The 14,378-nt window shown below is 44.7% G+C and overlaps 1 protein-coding gene across 13 annotated transcripts in view; it reads left to right on the forward strand.

The window, feature by feature from the left end:
• The first annotated feature begins 3,776 nt into the window (after nucleotides 1–3,776).
• The window catches only part of PRC1 (protein regulator of cytokinesis 1), a 28,574-nt gene continuing 17,972 nt past the window's right edge, over nucleotides 3,777–14,378 (forward strand). For 10 of the 13 annotated variants that reach the window (XM_009199917.2, XM_009199919.2, XM_009199920.2 and 7 more), the window contains exons 1-3: nucleotides 3,777–4,017; nucleotides 13,178–13,310; nucleotides 13,857–13,979. In XM_009199917.2, the coding sequence (XP_009198181.1) occupies nucleotides 4,007–4,017; nucleotides 13,178–13,310; nucleotides 13,857–13,979 (267 nt within the window). In that variant the 5' untranslated portion in view covers nucleotides 3,777–4,006. Of the gene's footprint in view, nucleotides 4,018–13,163; nucleotides 13,311–13,856; nucleotides 13,980–14,378 lie in introns of all 13 variants that reach the window. The other 3 variants (XM_017955031.2, XM_003919400.4, XM_003919401.4) reach the window with 3 other exon arrangements.

Here is a 14,378-nt window from a genome sequence, read left to right on the forward strand (position 1 = left end):
AAGCTTGAACCCCGGAGTTTGAGACCAGCTTGGATAACATGGCAAGACCCCATCTCTACAAAAAATTAAAAAATTAGCTGAGGGTGGTGGCACACGCCTGTATTCCTAGCTACTGGGGAGGCTGAGGTGGGAGGATCCCTTGAGCCCAGGAGGTTGAGGCTGCAGTAAACTGTGACCCTCTCTCAAAAAAGAAAAGAAAAAAGAAGGAATTACAACCACCTGTGTTAGTGGCCACTTTTCAGGCCTCTTCCAACTTGATCCCACTGATGACTACACTTTCCTTGAAATTGTCGTATTCAGCTTCCATAATACCCTTTCTTTGTCCTCCCACAATCTCTTAGGTTGTTCTTTGATCCCATTTGCTGACATCTCCCCTCTCTCTGTCCTTTGTTGTCATCCACTTCCAGATCTCAAGCTTTCATCTCACTCCACACAAGTTTGTCCTACCTGGTCATTCCACAGGCACTTCAAGCTCAGCATGTACAAAATAAACTCATGAGTGGAAGCTCTTGTCCCTACTTGAATCCTTTAATCTGCTCTTCTTCTTGTATTCCCAAACTTTGTTCAAATGAGCAAAAAGTTGTATTCTTGGCCTCAGATTTTTTCTTTCTATGTCCCACCTTCAGCTGGTTCCCTTGTCCTATTGGTTCTTATTTCTTTTTTTTTTTTTTTTTTTTTTTGAGACGGAGTCTCGCGCTGTGTCGCCCAGGCTGGAGTGCAGTGGCGAGATCTCGGCTCACTGCAAGCTCCGCCTCCCAGGTTCACGCCATTCTCCTGCCTCAGCCTCCGAGTAGCTGGGACTACAGGTGCCCGGCACCACGCCTGGCTAGTTTTTTGTATTTTTAGTAGAGACGGGGTTTCACCATGTTAGCCAGGATGGTCTCGATCTCCTGACCTCGTGATCCACCCGCCTCGGCCTCCCAATGGTTCTTATTTCTAAATGCCTCTAGTTCATCTTCTCCTCACCATCCCTATGATAGAGGTCTTTATTGTCTCTTGCCTGGGTTTTTGTAAGAGTGTCCCTCCCAGCTGCTCATCCTCCCATCTGTTCCCCATTCCACAGTGCTGCCACTTACTAAGAGGAAGAAAGAAAATCAAAACCTGAGTTACTGGATCATCAAAAGTATTCTTCCTATAGAATAAGGATCATTCTGGGCCCGGCACAGTGGCTCACACCTGTAATCCTAGCACTTTGGGAGGCCGAGGCAGGCAGATCACTTGAGGTCAGGAGTTCAAGACCAGCCTGGCCAACATGGTGAAACTCTGTCTCTACTAAAATATAAAAATTAGCCGGCTGTGGAGGTGCGCACCTGTAGTCCCAGCTACTCGGGAGGCTGAGGCGGGAGAATCACTTGAACCCAGGAGGCAGAGGTTGCAGTGAGCCGAGATCGTGCCACTGGACTCCAGCCTGGGCAAAAGAGCAGGACTCTGTCTCAATAAATAAATAAGTAAATAAAAATAATGATAATTCTGTATAAGAATACATTCCAAGGAAAAGGCATTCCTCAAGCATCTAGCTAGAATTTTGAGTGTTATTTCAAGCTAGTGTGCAAGACTAAAGACACTGCCAACAGGGCTGTTGTTCGCAAAAAGAATAGGTGGCATCAGAAAAAGATTAAACAGTGGCAAAACATTGCCCTTCCATCAAGTAGAAATATATGACCCTGTAATAGGGTTTTTTTGTTTGTTTGTTTGTTTTTTGAGAAAGGGTCTTGCTTTGTCATCCAGGCTGGAGTGCAGTGGCATGATCATGCCTCACTGCAGCCTTGACCTCCTGGGCTCAAGTGATCCTCCCACCTCAGCCTCCCAAGTAGCTGGGACTAGAGGCTCATACTACCACACCTGGCTAATTTTTGTATTTTTTATAGAGAAAGGGTTTTGCCACACTGCCCAGGCTAAGGTCATATATTATAAACACATATTACACAGTGTTTTACATGCAGCGTTTATGCTCTGAATGGATATCTTTGCATCAGTTCTGTGACTTTGTTAGCCTCAGCACCTCAGTGTAAAGGACGAGAGAAAAATTGTCTTATCTCTGGATACTTAATAATGCTGGCCCTAAGAACATGTATGAAAATCACAAATTTGTGAAGCTTTCTGAAAAGCTCTCCTGTTAATTTAACCAACAAAGAATGCAAGTAAATTTTAAAAGTGGTGCTGCCATCCACTCTATTAGTGGTGTCAATGTTAATCAACAGAGTGCAAGGAAATTGAAAAAGTGGTGCCTGTCGTCCACTGAGTTTGTGCTGTGAATATCTGGCATGCTGCTGATAGGTTAAAAAGAACATTGAAGCCAGGCGCGGTGGCTCACGCCTGTAATCCCAACACTGGGAGGCCGAGGCTGGCGGATCACCTGAGGTCAGGAGTTCAAGACCAGCCTGGCCAACATGGCAAAACCCCATCTCTACTGAAAATACAAAAAAATTATCCAGGCATGGTGGTGCGTGCCTGTAGTCCCAGCTACTTGGGAAGCTGAGGCACAAGAACCGGGTGGCGGACGTGCAGTGAGCCGAGATTGGGCCACTGCACTTTAGCCTGGGTGACAGAGCAAGACTCCATCGCAATTAAAAAAAATAAAAAGAAGAACATTGAAAGCAGCAATGAAGTTTTTCTGAAAATAAGAAAAATATGGTTCTGAAGGTGAAGCAAACAAGCATCCTTTTACCTTTAGGGAAAAGGCATATGAACGTTAAGTTACAGTTGGCCAGTAAACACGAAAAATGTGCAATTTCAGTTATAATCAAGTGCCAAACAAGGAAATGCCAGTATTATTATTTTACCTACAAAATGAGCAAAGATGTTTAAAAGTATGATAGAATTCAGCCCTGCTGAGGGTAACAAAAGGAGGGTACTTTTCCGGTGAGGCTTTGTGCAGAAGGCAAATTAATAAAGGGCCCATTCAGTAATTACACCTCTAGGAATCAGCCATACGAAAATGCAGGATGCAAAGATTTATGTATGAAGATATTCAGTCCAGCCTTATATTTTAAATTATGTAAATATCAATAGCAGAATGGGCGAGATAGCTACACACCAGGATATTATGCCACCATGAATCACTGGGGAAAAAAATGTGATATATAAGCATTTAGGGATGTAACATGTTCATCGAGGAAAGGAGGCTACAAAAGTACTTTGATGTTTATTTTGAGTTTTAAATTTTTCATGTAACAATTTAGAAACTAATTTGAAAGAAAACCACACCTAGGTGATCTGCATTTATTCACCAGTCAGGTGAGTTGGGCAAATCATTCAAATCTTTTTGAGTTTCCTCTGCAATGGTGACAATACTTGCCATACAGGATTGTGGAGGTTAAATGGGATAACTAGCGTTGAAAGGTTCCAGGCCCATGAGCAGGGCTCAATGTTCCTTCCCTTCCCCTTAGTGTACGGCTTCCTACATCTGGGGAGAAGTCCCACCAAAGATCGGTTCCAAGGTTCGCTTCTTGGATGAGCAAGGGAAACTAGGCTCTAACTTTCCTATTCCTCCCCGCTCCCGGTCCCGGCAGCCGGGACTCAGGGAAGCCGGGAAGCCGCGGTGCTCTCAACTCCTTCCCCGCCCGCGCACTTCGAATACAAACTGCGCCGGGCGGGGCGGGGCGGGGCGCTACTCCGATGACGTAGCCGACTCGGGAGGGGAGTCCCTTGAGGCTGCCGCCAATCGAGGGAAGTGGGAGGTGCAGGCCACGCCCGCCCACTCACAGACAGTGACGTCAGCCCCCGCCCCGCTCCAGCGCTTCCCGGGCCCGGCTCACGGGTCCCCGCCCCGACTGCGCACCCGCGAGCAGCAACCCGAGGGGCGGGGATTTTCGTGGAGCGACGGGACGCGACGCCAATCGCAGCGAGGCTTCGCCCCGTGGCGCGGTTTGAAATTTTGCGGGGCTCAACGGCTCACGGAGCGGCTACCCGGAGTGAGATCGCCGGTGTTTGCGGGTGGTTGTTGCTCTCGTGGCCGTGTTGAGTAGGTCTAGACCTGGACTGACGGCTGCTTGGAGCGTCTGCCATGAGGAGAAGGTGCGGGTTGCGGGGAAATCGAGGGGACGCGGGAGAGAGCGACGCCCGTCTCGGGTTCAGGGGTTCAGGGGTGCGGGGCCCGTGCGGGGTCCCGGGACTAGGGCGTCACAGCAGTCGGCGCTGAGTGAGGCCGGGGGCGCGAAGGGGCAGGGTCTGGAGGCGGCGAGCCAGTGCGAGGGCCGCGACGGAGGTGAGACCTGACGCGCTGTCCCCTGGCGGCCGCGGGTGTCCGCAGGCTCAGACGCCCGGGTGGGAGCCGAGCGCCGGTGCCCGGACGCGGCAGGGCGGGCGAGGCCGGGGGCCCAGGTCGGCCTCCACCCAGGCGGTCAGCGCTGGCGCTCGGACCCCACCCTCCCCGCCCTCGGCGTCTCAGGTGCCGCTTCTTGGCGCAGATGACTCGTAAACCTTCTGTGGTCCTGGCTTCTCTTTAAAGCTGTTAAGTTTATTTATCGTTGTTTTGTTTTATTCTTTGTTTTTGTGGAAACGCAGTCTCCCTGTGTTGGCCAGGCTGGTCTCGAACTCCTGGCGGCTTCAGGTGATCCTGCCACCTCGGCCTCCCAAAGTGTTGGGATTACAGGCGTGAGCCACCGCGCCCGGCCCGTTGTTTTTCTTTATGTCTGGCCAGCGGTGTTAACGTTTTGTTTGAATTGGAAAGATAGCTTTGTTTCTTTGCAAGTTAAGAAACGGATTATGGAATTCTTTTCCGGTCGTTTTAATAACTTCCTAGGCAGTGTTGGGGAGGGACTGACCGACTTGAAATCCGGACCAGTGACACTGACACTTACCAGCCTTGTGCCTTCCAAATATTAACTTTAATTTCTGAAAGTTGTAGATGAATTATTGTGATGATACAGCGTTAATTTGTAGTTTTTGGTGGAACTGATTGTTCTAAGGCTTTGTAAGATTCTTCATTTCATGATCACTGATTCTGATCTGTCTTTTTCAAATGCTTGCCCTCAGAATAATGAGAATTGAGTGCCAACATGGTGAAACCCCGTCTTAACTGAAAATACAAAAATTAGCCGGGCGTGGTGGTGCGCCTGTAGCCCCAGCTTCTCAGGAGGCTGAGGCAGGAGAATCGCTTGAGCCTGGGAGGCAGAGGTTGCATGAGCCGACATCTCGACACTGCATTCCAGCCTGGGTGGCAGAGTGAGACTGTCTCAAAAAAAAAAAGTCCATTAACAGTTTATGAATTATTTAGGCATCTCCTCTATCAAGGGATTGAATGAAGCAGGAGAAAAAATTACCCTTTAGTGTTGGTTCCAGGCTAATGGATATAATTAGACTTTTTTTTTTTTTTTGAGATAGGGTCTCACTCTGTCACCCAGGCTGGAGTGCAGTGGCGAGATTGCTCACTGCAGCTTTGACCTCTGAGGCTCAAACAAAACTCTGGCCAGAATTAATTATGGTTATCGGTCCCCAAAACAGGTTGCACAGGAGATCAATAAAGCTCCTTCTCTGGAGTGCTAAGAAAAAATAGGGCAGTGGATCAGTGAAGGCTGCCTGAAGGTAGGAAATAATTTAGAGGACCACTTTGAGATTTCTTCCAGTCCAGTGATTTATATTCAAGACTGGAAAAACTGACTCATTCTACAACCTTTGTGTCCTTGAGTGGTAGTCTTTGTATGCACTCTGAGTTTTTCAGTGAGTCTAAAAAAAATCTCAGACTTGCTCCTTTTAGGGGATTACCTGAAACAATTTAGCCAGGTAGTATTTCAGTGTATCATGATAATTGTTCATAATGATTGCTCTGAAGCATCTTAAGAACATACAACTTTTTTGAAATGTCACATTATTCATTCAAAAAGACTTCTTGGGCCTGGCACAGTGGCTCACACCTGTAATCCCAGCTCTTTGGGAGGCCAAGGTGGGAGGATGACTTGGGCCCAGGAGTTCAAGACCAGCCTGGGGCAACATAGCAAGACCCTGTCTCTAAAAAATAATAATAATCTATACTAAAAAAGAAAAGAAAAATACTTCTTGAATGTTATATACAAGGAACCATTCCAAGTGGTGGGGATATAGCAGTGAGCAAAAGTGACATCCCTGTCCTCACAGAGTTTGTATTCTAATAACAAAAGAGGAGTGTAATAAATAAGTTAATCTTAAATGGTGATAAGTGCTATGTAGAGAAATCAAGCAGAGAAAGGGGATAAGAAGTACTGAAGGTGTAGGAAGTGGGGTTGTGGTTTTAAAGAGATGGGTCAGGAAAGGCCTCCCTGAGAAGGTGATCTCTGAGCAAAGACCTAAGGAGGAAAAGGGTGAAGCCATGCAGCATTGGGGAAAAGAGATCTAGGTAATCCGCATATCCAAGTGCCCTAAGCGGGGATAGTGCCTGGTATGTTCCAGAAAGAGCAAGGAGGTCTGTGTGACAGGAATAGAATGAGCACTGAGGTCAAAAGAAATGGCTTTCAGATGGAATGGGCCTTCATAGGGCTTTGCAAAGCCAGAGGCTTTTCCTTGGAGTGAGATGGCAAGTCATTGGAGGGTTCTGAGTAGAAGATTAGGACTTGGGGCTCCTGTGTTGACAATAGATTTAAGGAGGCCAGCATTGAAGCAGGGAGACCAGTTAAGAAGCCATTGCCATACGGCAAAAAGTTAGTGGTGGTGACCTGGACGAGGGTGGGGGTGGTAGTGGTAGCAGCAGAGGTCAGGAGGAATGAGATTCTGCCTGTCTTGTGTAGATAATGCTAATGGCGGGAATATAAGAAAGAAGTGTCAAGGATGATACAAGATTTAAGTTTAAAAAAAAAAATTAAGTTCAGTACAATTTGAATGTTAGGAAGAGTGAGAAATGTTAGTTTTTAATTCTTTGAAAATGATCCTCTTACAGGAACTTTCTCTAACTAGAATAATAATAATGGGTGTTTGGTAATTCCAAACACCCATTTCCAACAGGCCAAATAAAATGCGTTATATATTAGTAAAGTTTTCTTTCTTTCTTTCTTTCTTTTTTTTTTAAGACAGTCTTGCTCTGTCGCCCAGGCTGGAGTGCCATCTCAGCTTACTGCAACCTCTGCCTCCTGGGTTCACCGGGTTCAAGTGATTCTCCTGCCTCAGCCTCCTGAGTATCTGGGATTACAGGCACCCACCACAATGCCCGGCTAATTTTTATGTTTTTAGTAGAGATGGGGTTTCACATGTTGGCCAGGCTGATCTGTAGCTCCTGATCTCAGGTGATCAGCCTGCCTTGGCCTCCCAAAGTGCTGGGATTACACAACATGAGCCACCATGCCCAGCCATAGTAAAAATCTGTAAGTTTTTCAATTAAGTCACAAATCAAAAAAATTTCAGATTATGTGCCGAGATGTTTTTAATAACAGCTTTGAGATATAATCCACATACCATACAATGTACTTAAAGTGTATAATTCAGTGATTTTCAGAATATTCAGAGTTGTGCAATCATCACTGCAATCAATTTTAGAACATTTTTATCACCCCTTTAAAATCCCATTAGCGGTCAATCCCCTTTCACTCCATGGTCCAAATTCTCCCCACCCCCAACTACAAATCTACTTTTTGGCTAGGCAAGGTGGTGCACACCTATAATTGCAGCACTTTGGGAGCCCAAGGTGGGAGGACTACTTGAGCCCAGGAGTTCAAGAACAGCTTGGGAGACTCTGCCTCTACAAAAAAAAATTCTTTTTTTTTTTTTTTTTTGAGATGGAGTCTCACTCTGTCACCCAGGCTGGAGTACAGTGACGCGATCTCGGCTCACTGCAACCTCTGCCCCCTGGATTCAAGCGATTCTTCTGCCTCAGCCTCCCGAGTAGCTGGGATTACAGGTGCCCACCACCACACCCAGCTAATTTTTGTATTTTTAGTAGAGATGGGGTTTCACCATATTGGCCAGGCTGCTGTCAAACTCCTGACTTCGTGATCCACCGGTCTTGGCCTCCCAAAGTGCTGGAATTACAGGCGTAAGCCACCGTGCCTGGCCTAAAAGAAATTTTTTTTTGTTTAAGTTAGCTGGGTGTGGTGGCTCACATCTGCAGTCCCAGCTACTCTGGAAGCTGAGGTGGGAGAATCACCTGAGCCTAGAAGGTTGAGGCTGCAGTGAGCCATGATCATGTTACTACACTACAGCCTAGGTGAAAGATGTCTCAAAAAAAACATACAAACCCCAAATCTACTTTTTACCTATTCTGGATATATCATATAAATGGAACCATAGCTGTTGTGGTCTTTTGTGACTTGCTTCTTTGACTTGGCATAATATTTTCAAGGTTTATTGCCAAATAATATTCCATTGTATGGCTATATACTACATTTTATTTACCCATTCATAAATTGATGGCCATTTGTTTTGTTTTGTTTTGTTTTGACTTTTTGGCTATTGTAAGTAATGCTGCTATAAACATTTGTGTAGTTTTCGTATAAATGTGTTTTCATTTATTTTTGATAAATACCCAGTAATAAAATTGCTGGGTTGTATGAACTCCATTAAACTGAGGGGCTGGGTGCAATGGCTCATGTCTATAATCCCAACACTTTGGGAGGCTAACGTGGGAGGATTGCTTGGGCCCAGAAGTTCAAGACCAGCCTGAGCAACATGGCAAATCTTTAAAAAAAAAAAAAAACGAAAATTAGCTAACCATGATAGCACGTCTGTGGTCCCAGCCACTTGGGAGACTAAGGCTTGAGAATTGCTTGAGCCAGGGACTTTGAAGCTGCAGTGAGCTATGATCACACCCACTGCACTCCAGCGCAGGTGACAGTGAGGCCCTGTCTCAAAAAACAAAAAAACAACTGAGGAACTACCAGACTGTTTTGCAAAGAGGCTGCACTGTCTTGCATTCCCACGAGCAGTGTTTGAGGGTTCTAGTTTCTCTAGATTCTCACCAATACTTGTTGCTATATATATATATTTTTTATTATAGCCATCCTGTTGGCTGTGAAGTGGTTTTGATTTGCATTTCCCTAATGACTAACATTGAGCATCTTTTCATGTGCTTATTGGCCATTTGTATATCTTCTTTGGAGAAATGTCTATTCAGATTCTCTGCCTATTGTGCTAGATTTTTTTATTCAGGAAAATGATCACTTTACCTTGTAGATATGTTACAGAGATAGGCAGCCCTGCTTGTAAACCTTCATCAGGATCCTAGAATACATAATACCTCTATTAGGTTAGGTAGGTTAGGAGCATAGGACCCTTTGGCAGGAATTCAGGGCCATTCATTTTACATCTATTGAACAACTACTATGTGTTAGGGTGTGGTAAAATGAAGATGAATAAGACGTGGTGGTCCTTGCCCTTGAGTTTATGGTCTACTAGGGGCCTGGGGGGAAAATGGCAAGTGAGTGACAAGTCCACAGGTCTCCAGAGGAGGTGGTGGCAGATAGAAGGAACTGAACGTACAAAGCACGGTGGCATCAGAAAATGAGGGCTGCATGTGGTTTATTGAGGGGCATTGTTCAGGGAATGCCCAGTAAGTTCAGTTGGCTGGAAACTTGGGGAGTGACAAGTGGCAGAGATTAGCAAACTCGGAGAGAGGTTTAGAAGGCCTTTCCACGGAAGGTGGTTGAACTATTTACTGAGGGCAATGGGACCTTTGAAGGGGAGTAGTTAAGCAGGGAGCTGATGCGATTTGTTGTTATGAACAACTAGCTGTTCTGTGGAGATTGGCTGGGCAGGGGCAGGTCTGTCAGATTGAGGAGACTGGTATACTTAAGTAATGACCTTCAGAACAGTGCCCCCGGCTGGCCTGTCTGGAAGCCAGGGTTTTGCATCCAGATCGAATATTGGCCACAGATTGGATCTTAAAAGTTATTTTTAACAAAATGCTAATATTAGGATTTTTACTTGTGCATTCTTATGTCTTCAAAATGAAGTGCAAAAGGAGTGTTTGCCTGGGGAAGCTCTTTAGTTGGACTTTAGTTGAGATTATGTTAAATAAATGCCTTACTGTTAACATTTCTTTTTTTCTTTTTCTGTTGGACTTGAACCGTTAACATTTCTAAAGTGAAGGGAGTACAGTAAATTCTTTTAAACATTTGTCAGTATTTGGGTCTTGGTATGGCCATCTGGTATAGGCAACAGGTACTTGTGTAGAAATGTTTCTTCAACAAGAACAGGCAACCTCTAAACTGGGATTTCGTGGCTGGAGATATTTTGGATGTGAATGTATTAACAGCTTTGGAGAGACACATTGTTAGAGATCTAGGCTGGTGACTTGTAGAACCACCGAAAGCTCTGAGACAGAAAGGGGCTAATGAAAGTCTCTAGCTCCAATTGGGTGTGGACGGCACACAAACAGCTAAGTGTTTAAGTGATTTGCTGCAGGCTTCTCAGCTGACTGGAAGCAGAGAACATCTAGATTGCAGTTTCTCTGGTGCCAGGGCAGTCTTAGTTGTCCTGTTATATCTAAGAAAAGGGAGAAAAATTTCTATTCTTTAAATGTTCTGTAAATCAGACTAATGGTTCTAATTTTTAAAGTAAACTTTTCTTAAAAGATACAGAAGCCAGTTAAATTTGTATTTTAGATAAATAATTTTTTGTTAAAATAAGCTTTTGGTAATTGAAGAATAACATACATTCAGAAACATACAGAAATCAAGTGTAAACTCAGTGAATTTTTCACAGTTGATGCACCTGTGTAAGCAGCAACCCAGAAGCCCTCTACCAGTCACTGCCTCCTCTGAGCCAAAAGAGCCACTATCCTGACTTCTGAAAGCATAGATTAGTTTGGCCTGATTTTTTGTTTGTTTTCATTTTTGAGATAGGATGTTGCTTTGTTGCTCGGGCTGGAGTGCAGTGATCACAGCTCACTGCAGCCTCATCCTCCCATGCTCAAGCAATCCTCCCACCTCAGCCTCCTGAGTAGCTGGGACTATAGGCATACGCCACTGCGCCCAGCTAATTTTTTTTTTTTTTTGATAGACACAGAGTCTCACTGTTGCCCAGGATGATCTCAAACTCCTGGGCTCAACCAATCCTCCTGCCTCGGCCTTGCAAGGTGCTAGGAATATAGGCGTGAACTACCACGCCTGACCAGTTTTGCCTGTTTTTGAACTTTATGTCAATGGAATCACATAGTGATACGCACTTGCGTATCTGGTGGCTTTTGCTCAACCTAAAGTGTTTTTTTTTTCTTCCTCTTCCCCTTACAACTTTTTTTTAAGTTGTTTGACTTCATTAAAAAAATGAAAAGATTTGAGGTATAATTCATACACAGTAAACGGACTCACTTTACAGGTAGTTTCAATTGTATACTGTTATATAATCACCATCAAGATCTAGAACTATTTCATCACCCCAAAAAGGTAAAATTTAAAAATAAATAAATAAAATAGAAAAATAATAATGGCTTTCCATGTCATGTGTAGTGTGTTCATTTCCTTTTTTGAGACAGTTTCGCTCTGTTGCCCAAGCTGGAGTTCAGCGGTATGGTCTTTGCTCACTGCAACCTCGGCTCACTGCAAACCCCACTTCCCGGGTTCAAGTGATTCTCCTGCTTCAGCCTCCCCAGTAGCTGGGATTACAGGCGCACCACCACACCCAGCTAATTTTTTGTGTTTTTAGTAGAGATGGGGTTTCCCCATGTTGACCAGGCTGGTCTCAAACTCCTAACCTCAAGTGATCCGTTCCCCTTGGCCTCCCAGAGTGCTGGAATTATAGGTGTGAGCCACTGCACCCAGCCAGTTTGTTCATTTTCATTGCTGTATTATTGCACGGTAGGAATGTACTATTCGTTCTGTTGATAGACATCTAGGCTGTTTCTGTTTCCATAATATTATGAGTAGTGCTTCTCTAACCATTCTCATATGTGTCTTTGGTGAAGGTATGTGTTCATTTCTGCTAGGTATGTATGTAGAGGTAGAACTGCTGAGTTCAGCTTTAGTAGATAGACTGCCAACAGTTTTTAAAATAGTTGTACCAATTTACACTATGCCATCAGCATATGAAAGTTCTCACTTTTCTATATACTCACCAACACTTAATGTTGTCTTTTTAACTTTAGCCATTCTTTGAGCTGCTAGTTGTAATTTAAGAAGAATAGGCTGGGCGAGGTGGCTCATGCCTGTAATCCCAGCACTTTGGGAGGCCGAGGCAGGTGGATCACTTGGGGTCAGGAGTTTGAGACCAGCATGGCCAACATGGTAAAACCCCATCTCAACGGCTTTTTAACTTTAGCCATTCTTTGAGCTGCTAGTTGTAATTTAAGAATACTAGGCTGGGCGCAGTGGCTCTTGCCTGTAATCCCAGCACTTTGGGAGGCCAAGGCGAGTGGGTTTTTGTGTTTTTGTAAAAATACAAAAATTAGCTGGGCGTGGTGGCGCATGCCTGTGATCTGAGCTACTTGGTAGGCTGAAGCAGGAGAATCACTTGAACCTGCCAGGTGGAGGTTGCAGTGAGCTGAGATCATGCCACTGCACTCCAGCCAGGGCAACAGAGTGACACTCTGTCTCAAAAAAAAAAAAGAAGAAGAAGAAGAAGGAAAAAATAAATAAAATAAAAAGGCCAGGCACGTGGCTCACATATGTAATCCTAGCACTTTGGGAGGCTGAGGAGGGAGGATCACTTGAGGCTGGGAATTCGAGACCCGCCTGGCCAACATGGCAAAACCCCATCTCTACTAAAAATACAAAAATTAGTTGGGCGTGGTAGCGCGTGCCTGTAGTCCCACCTATTCGGGGGCTAAGTCAGGAGAATCATTTGAACGCAAAAGGTGGAAGTTGCAGTGAGCCAAAATCGCACCACTGCACTCCAGCCTAGGCGACAGAGCAAGACGCTGTGTCAAAAAAAAAAATACAAAAAAAACCCAAAAAATAGTAATAAATTGCCAGATATTTTTGTAGGAGTTTCTTACCAGCAAGTTCTTGTGTTAGTTTATTTTACCAACATTTTTGTCTGGTTTTTCTTTAGTAAAAGTATTTATAATTCTGTATTATACTTCCATAGGTAGATGATTGTTGAAAGTCCAGAAGGTTGAGCTTCCATGATGTAATATGATATGAAATCTTGCATTGCTAGTGGTATTTGGTAGGAAAAGGGATGGGGAGTGGTTAAAGGTGAATTAAGCTGAATGCCTGTTTTCAATTTGTTTTTTTCTCGAGGCCACGGAGAAGCCAGTCTTTTTAGTTCTTGAAAATAGTGCTTTTAGTCCGGAGGCTGTGACTGATGTAACTAACAGGTCTTAGGTTTTGGTTTTCAGTGAGGTGCTGGCGGAGGAGTCCATAGTATGTCTGCAGAAAGCCCTAAATCACCTTCGAGAAATATGGGAGCTAATTGGGATTCCAGAGGACCAGCGGTTACAAAGAACTGAGGTGGTAAAGAAGCATATCAAGGTGGGTTGAATAGTACTGGTCTCTGCATTGGACCTGGGTAAGGATGTTGGTGTCTCACCCGAGATAGCATGCAGAAGGGACATGTGATCATCGGCATTGGGATAGCACAGGCTCTTCCTGTTTGGTTTGGTTTGGTTTTGAAGTCCCTTCTTGAAATTTGAGGAGGCTGGGCGCAGTGCCTCACGCCTGTAATCCCAGCACTTTGGGAGGCCGAGGCATGTGGATTGCTTGAGGTCAGGAGTTCAAGACCAGCCTGATCAACATGGTGAAACTCCATGTCTACTAAAAATACAAAAATTAGCCAGGCATGGTGGTGAGCACCTGTAATCCCAGCTACTCGGCAGGCTGAGACAGGAGAATCTATTGAACCTAGGAGGTGGAGGTTGCAGTGAGCCGAGAACGTGCCATTGCACTTCAGCCTGGGCAACAGAGTGAGACTCCGTCTCAAAAAAAAAAAGAAAAAAGAAATTTGAGGAGTTTGGTATTGGTGTTGGGAGGCTTTTTTCTCCATTGCCCCAAACTTACGGACTGTTTTCCCTCTTGTAGGAACTCCTGGATATGATGATTGCTGAAGAGGAAAGCCTGAAGGAAAGACTCATCAAAAGCATATCCGTCTGTCAAAAAGAGCTGAGCACGCTGTGCAGCGAGTTACGTGTTGAGCCATTTCAGGTCCGTGGCAGCCCTCAGGGTCTCTGGGGATCTGTCTGAGGCCTGAGATTTAGGAAGTACTGTTGACTTGGGCCTGCAGATGGAAGGCTTCCTCATAGGGATGGAGCTAGACATGAGAAGTGGGGAAAACATGCTGGGCGTAATTAGGCCCAGCAGAGTAATTCTCACCTCTGTAGAGAGTTGCCCTGGTAAGAGGTGAAACAACTAATAGATGATCAAAAAGAAGCTGCTGTTTACCATAGTTTTGCTTTGTAGGGAATATTAATTTTTTTTAATAAACTCTGAGAAAAAGGTAGGCATAGATGGTGTTGCACTGTTCTTTCTCTGAAAGAAAATGAAAACAGGAACAAAGTAATGATAAAAAGGAATACTACGAAAAAAACAAATCTTTGTGGGTTT

The sequence above is a fragment of the Papio anubis genome, chromosome 7, assembly GCF_008728515.1.
Source record: "Papio anubis isolate 15944 chromosome 7, Panubis1.0, whole genome shotgun sequence".
Lineage (NCBI taxonomy): Eukaryota > Metazoa > Chordata > Mammalia > Primates > Cercopithecidae > Papio > Papio anubis.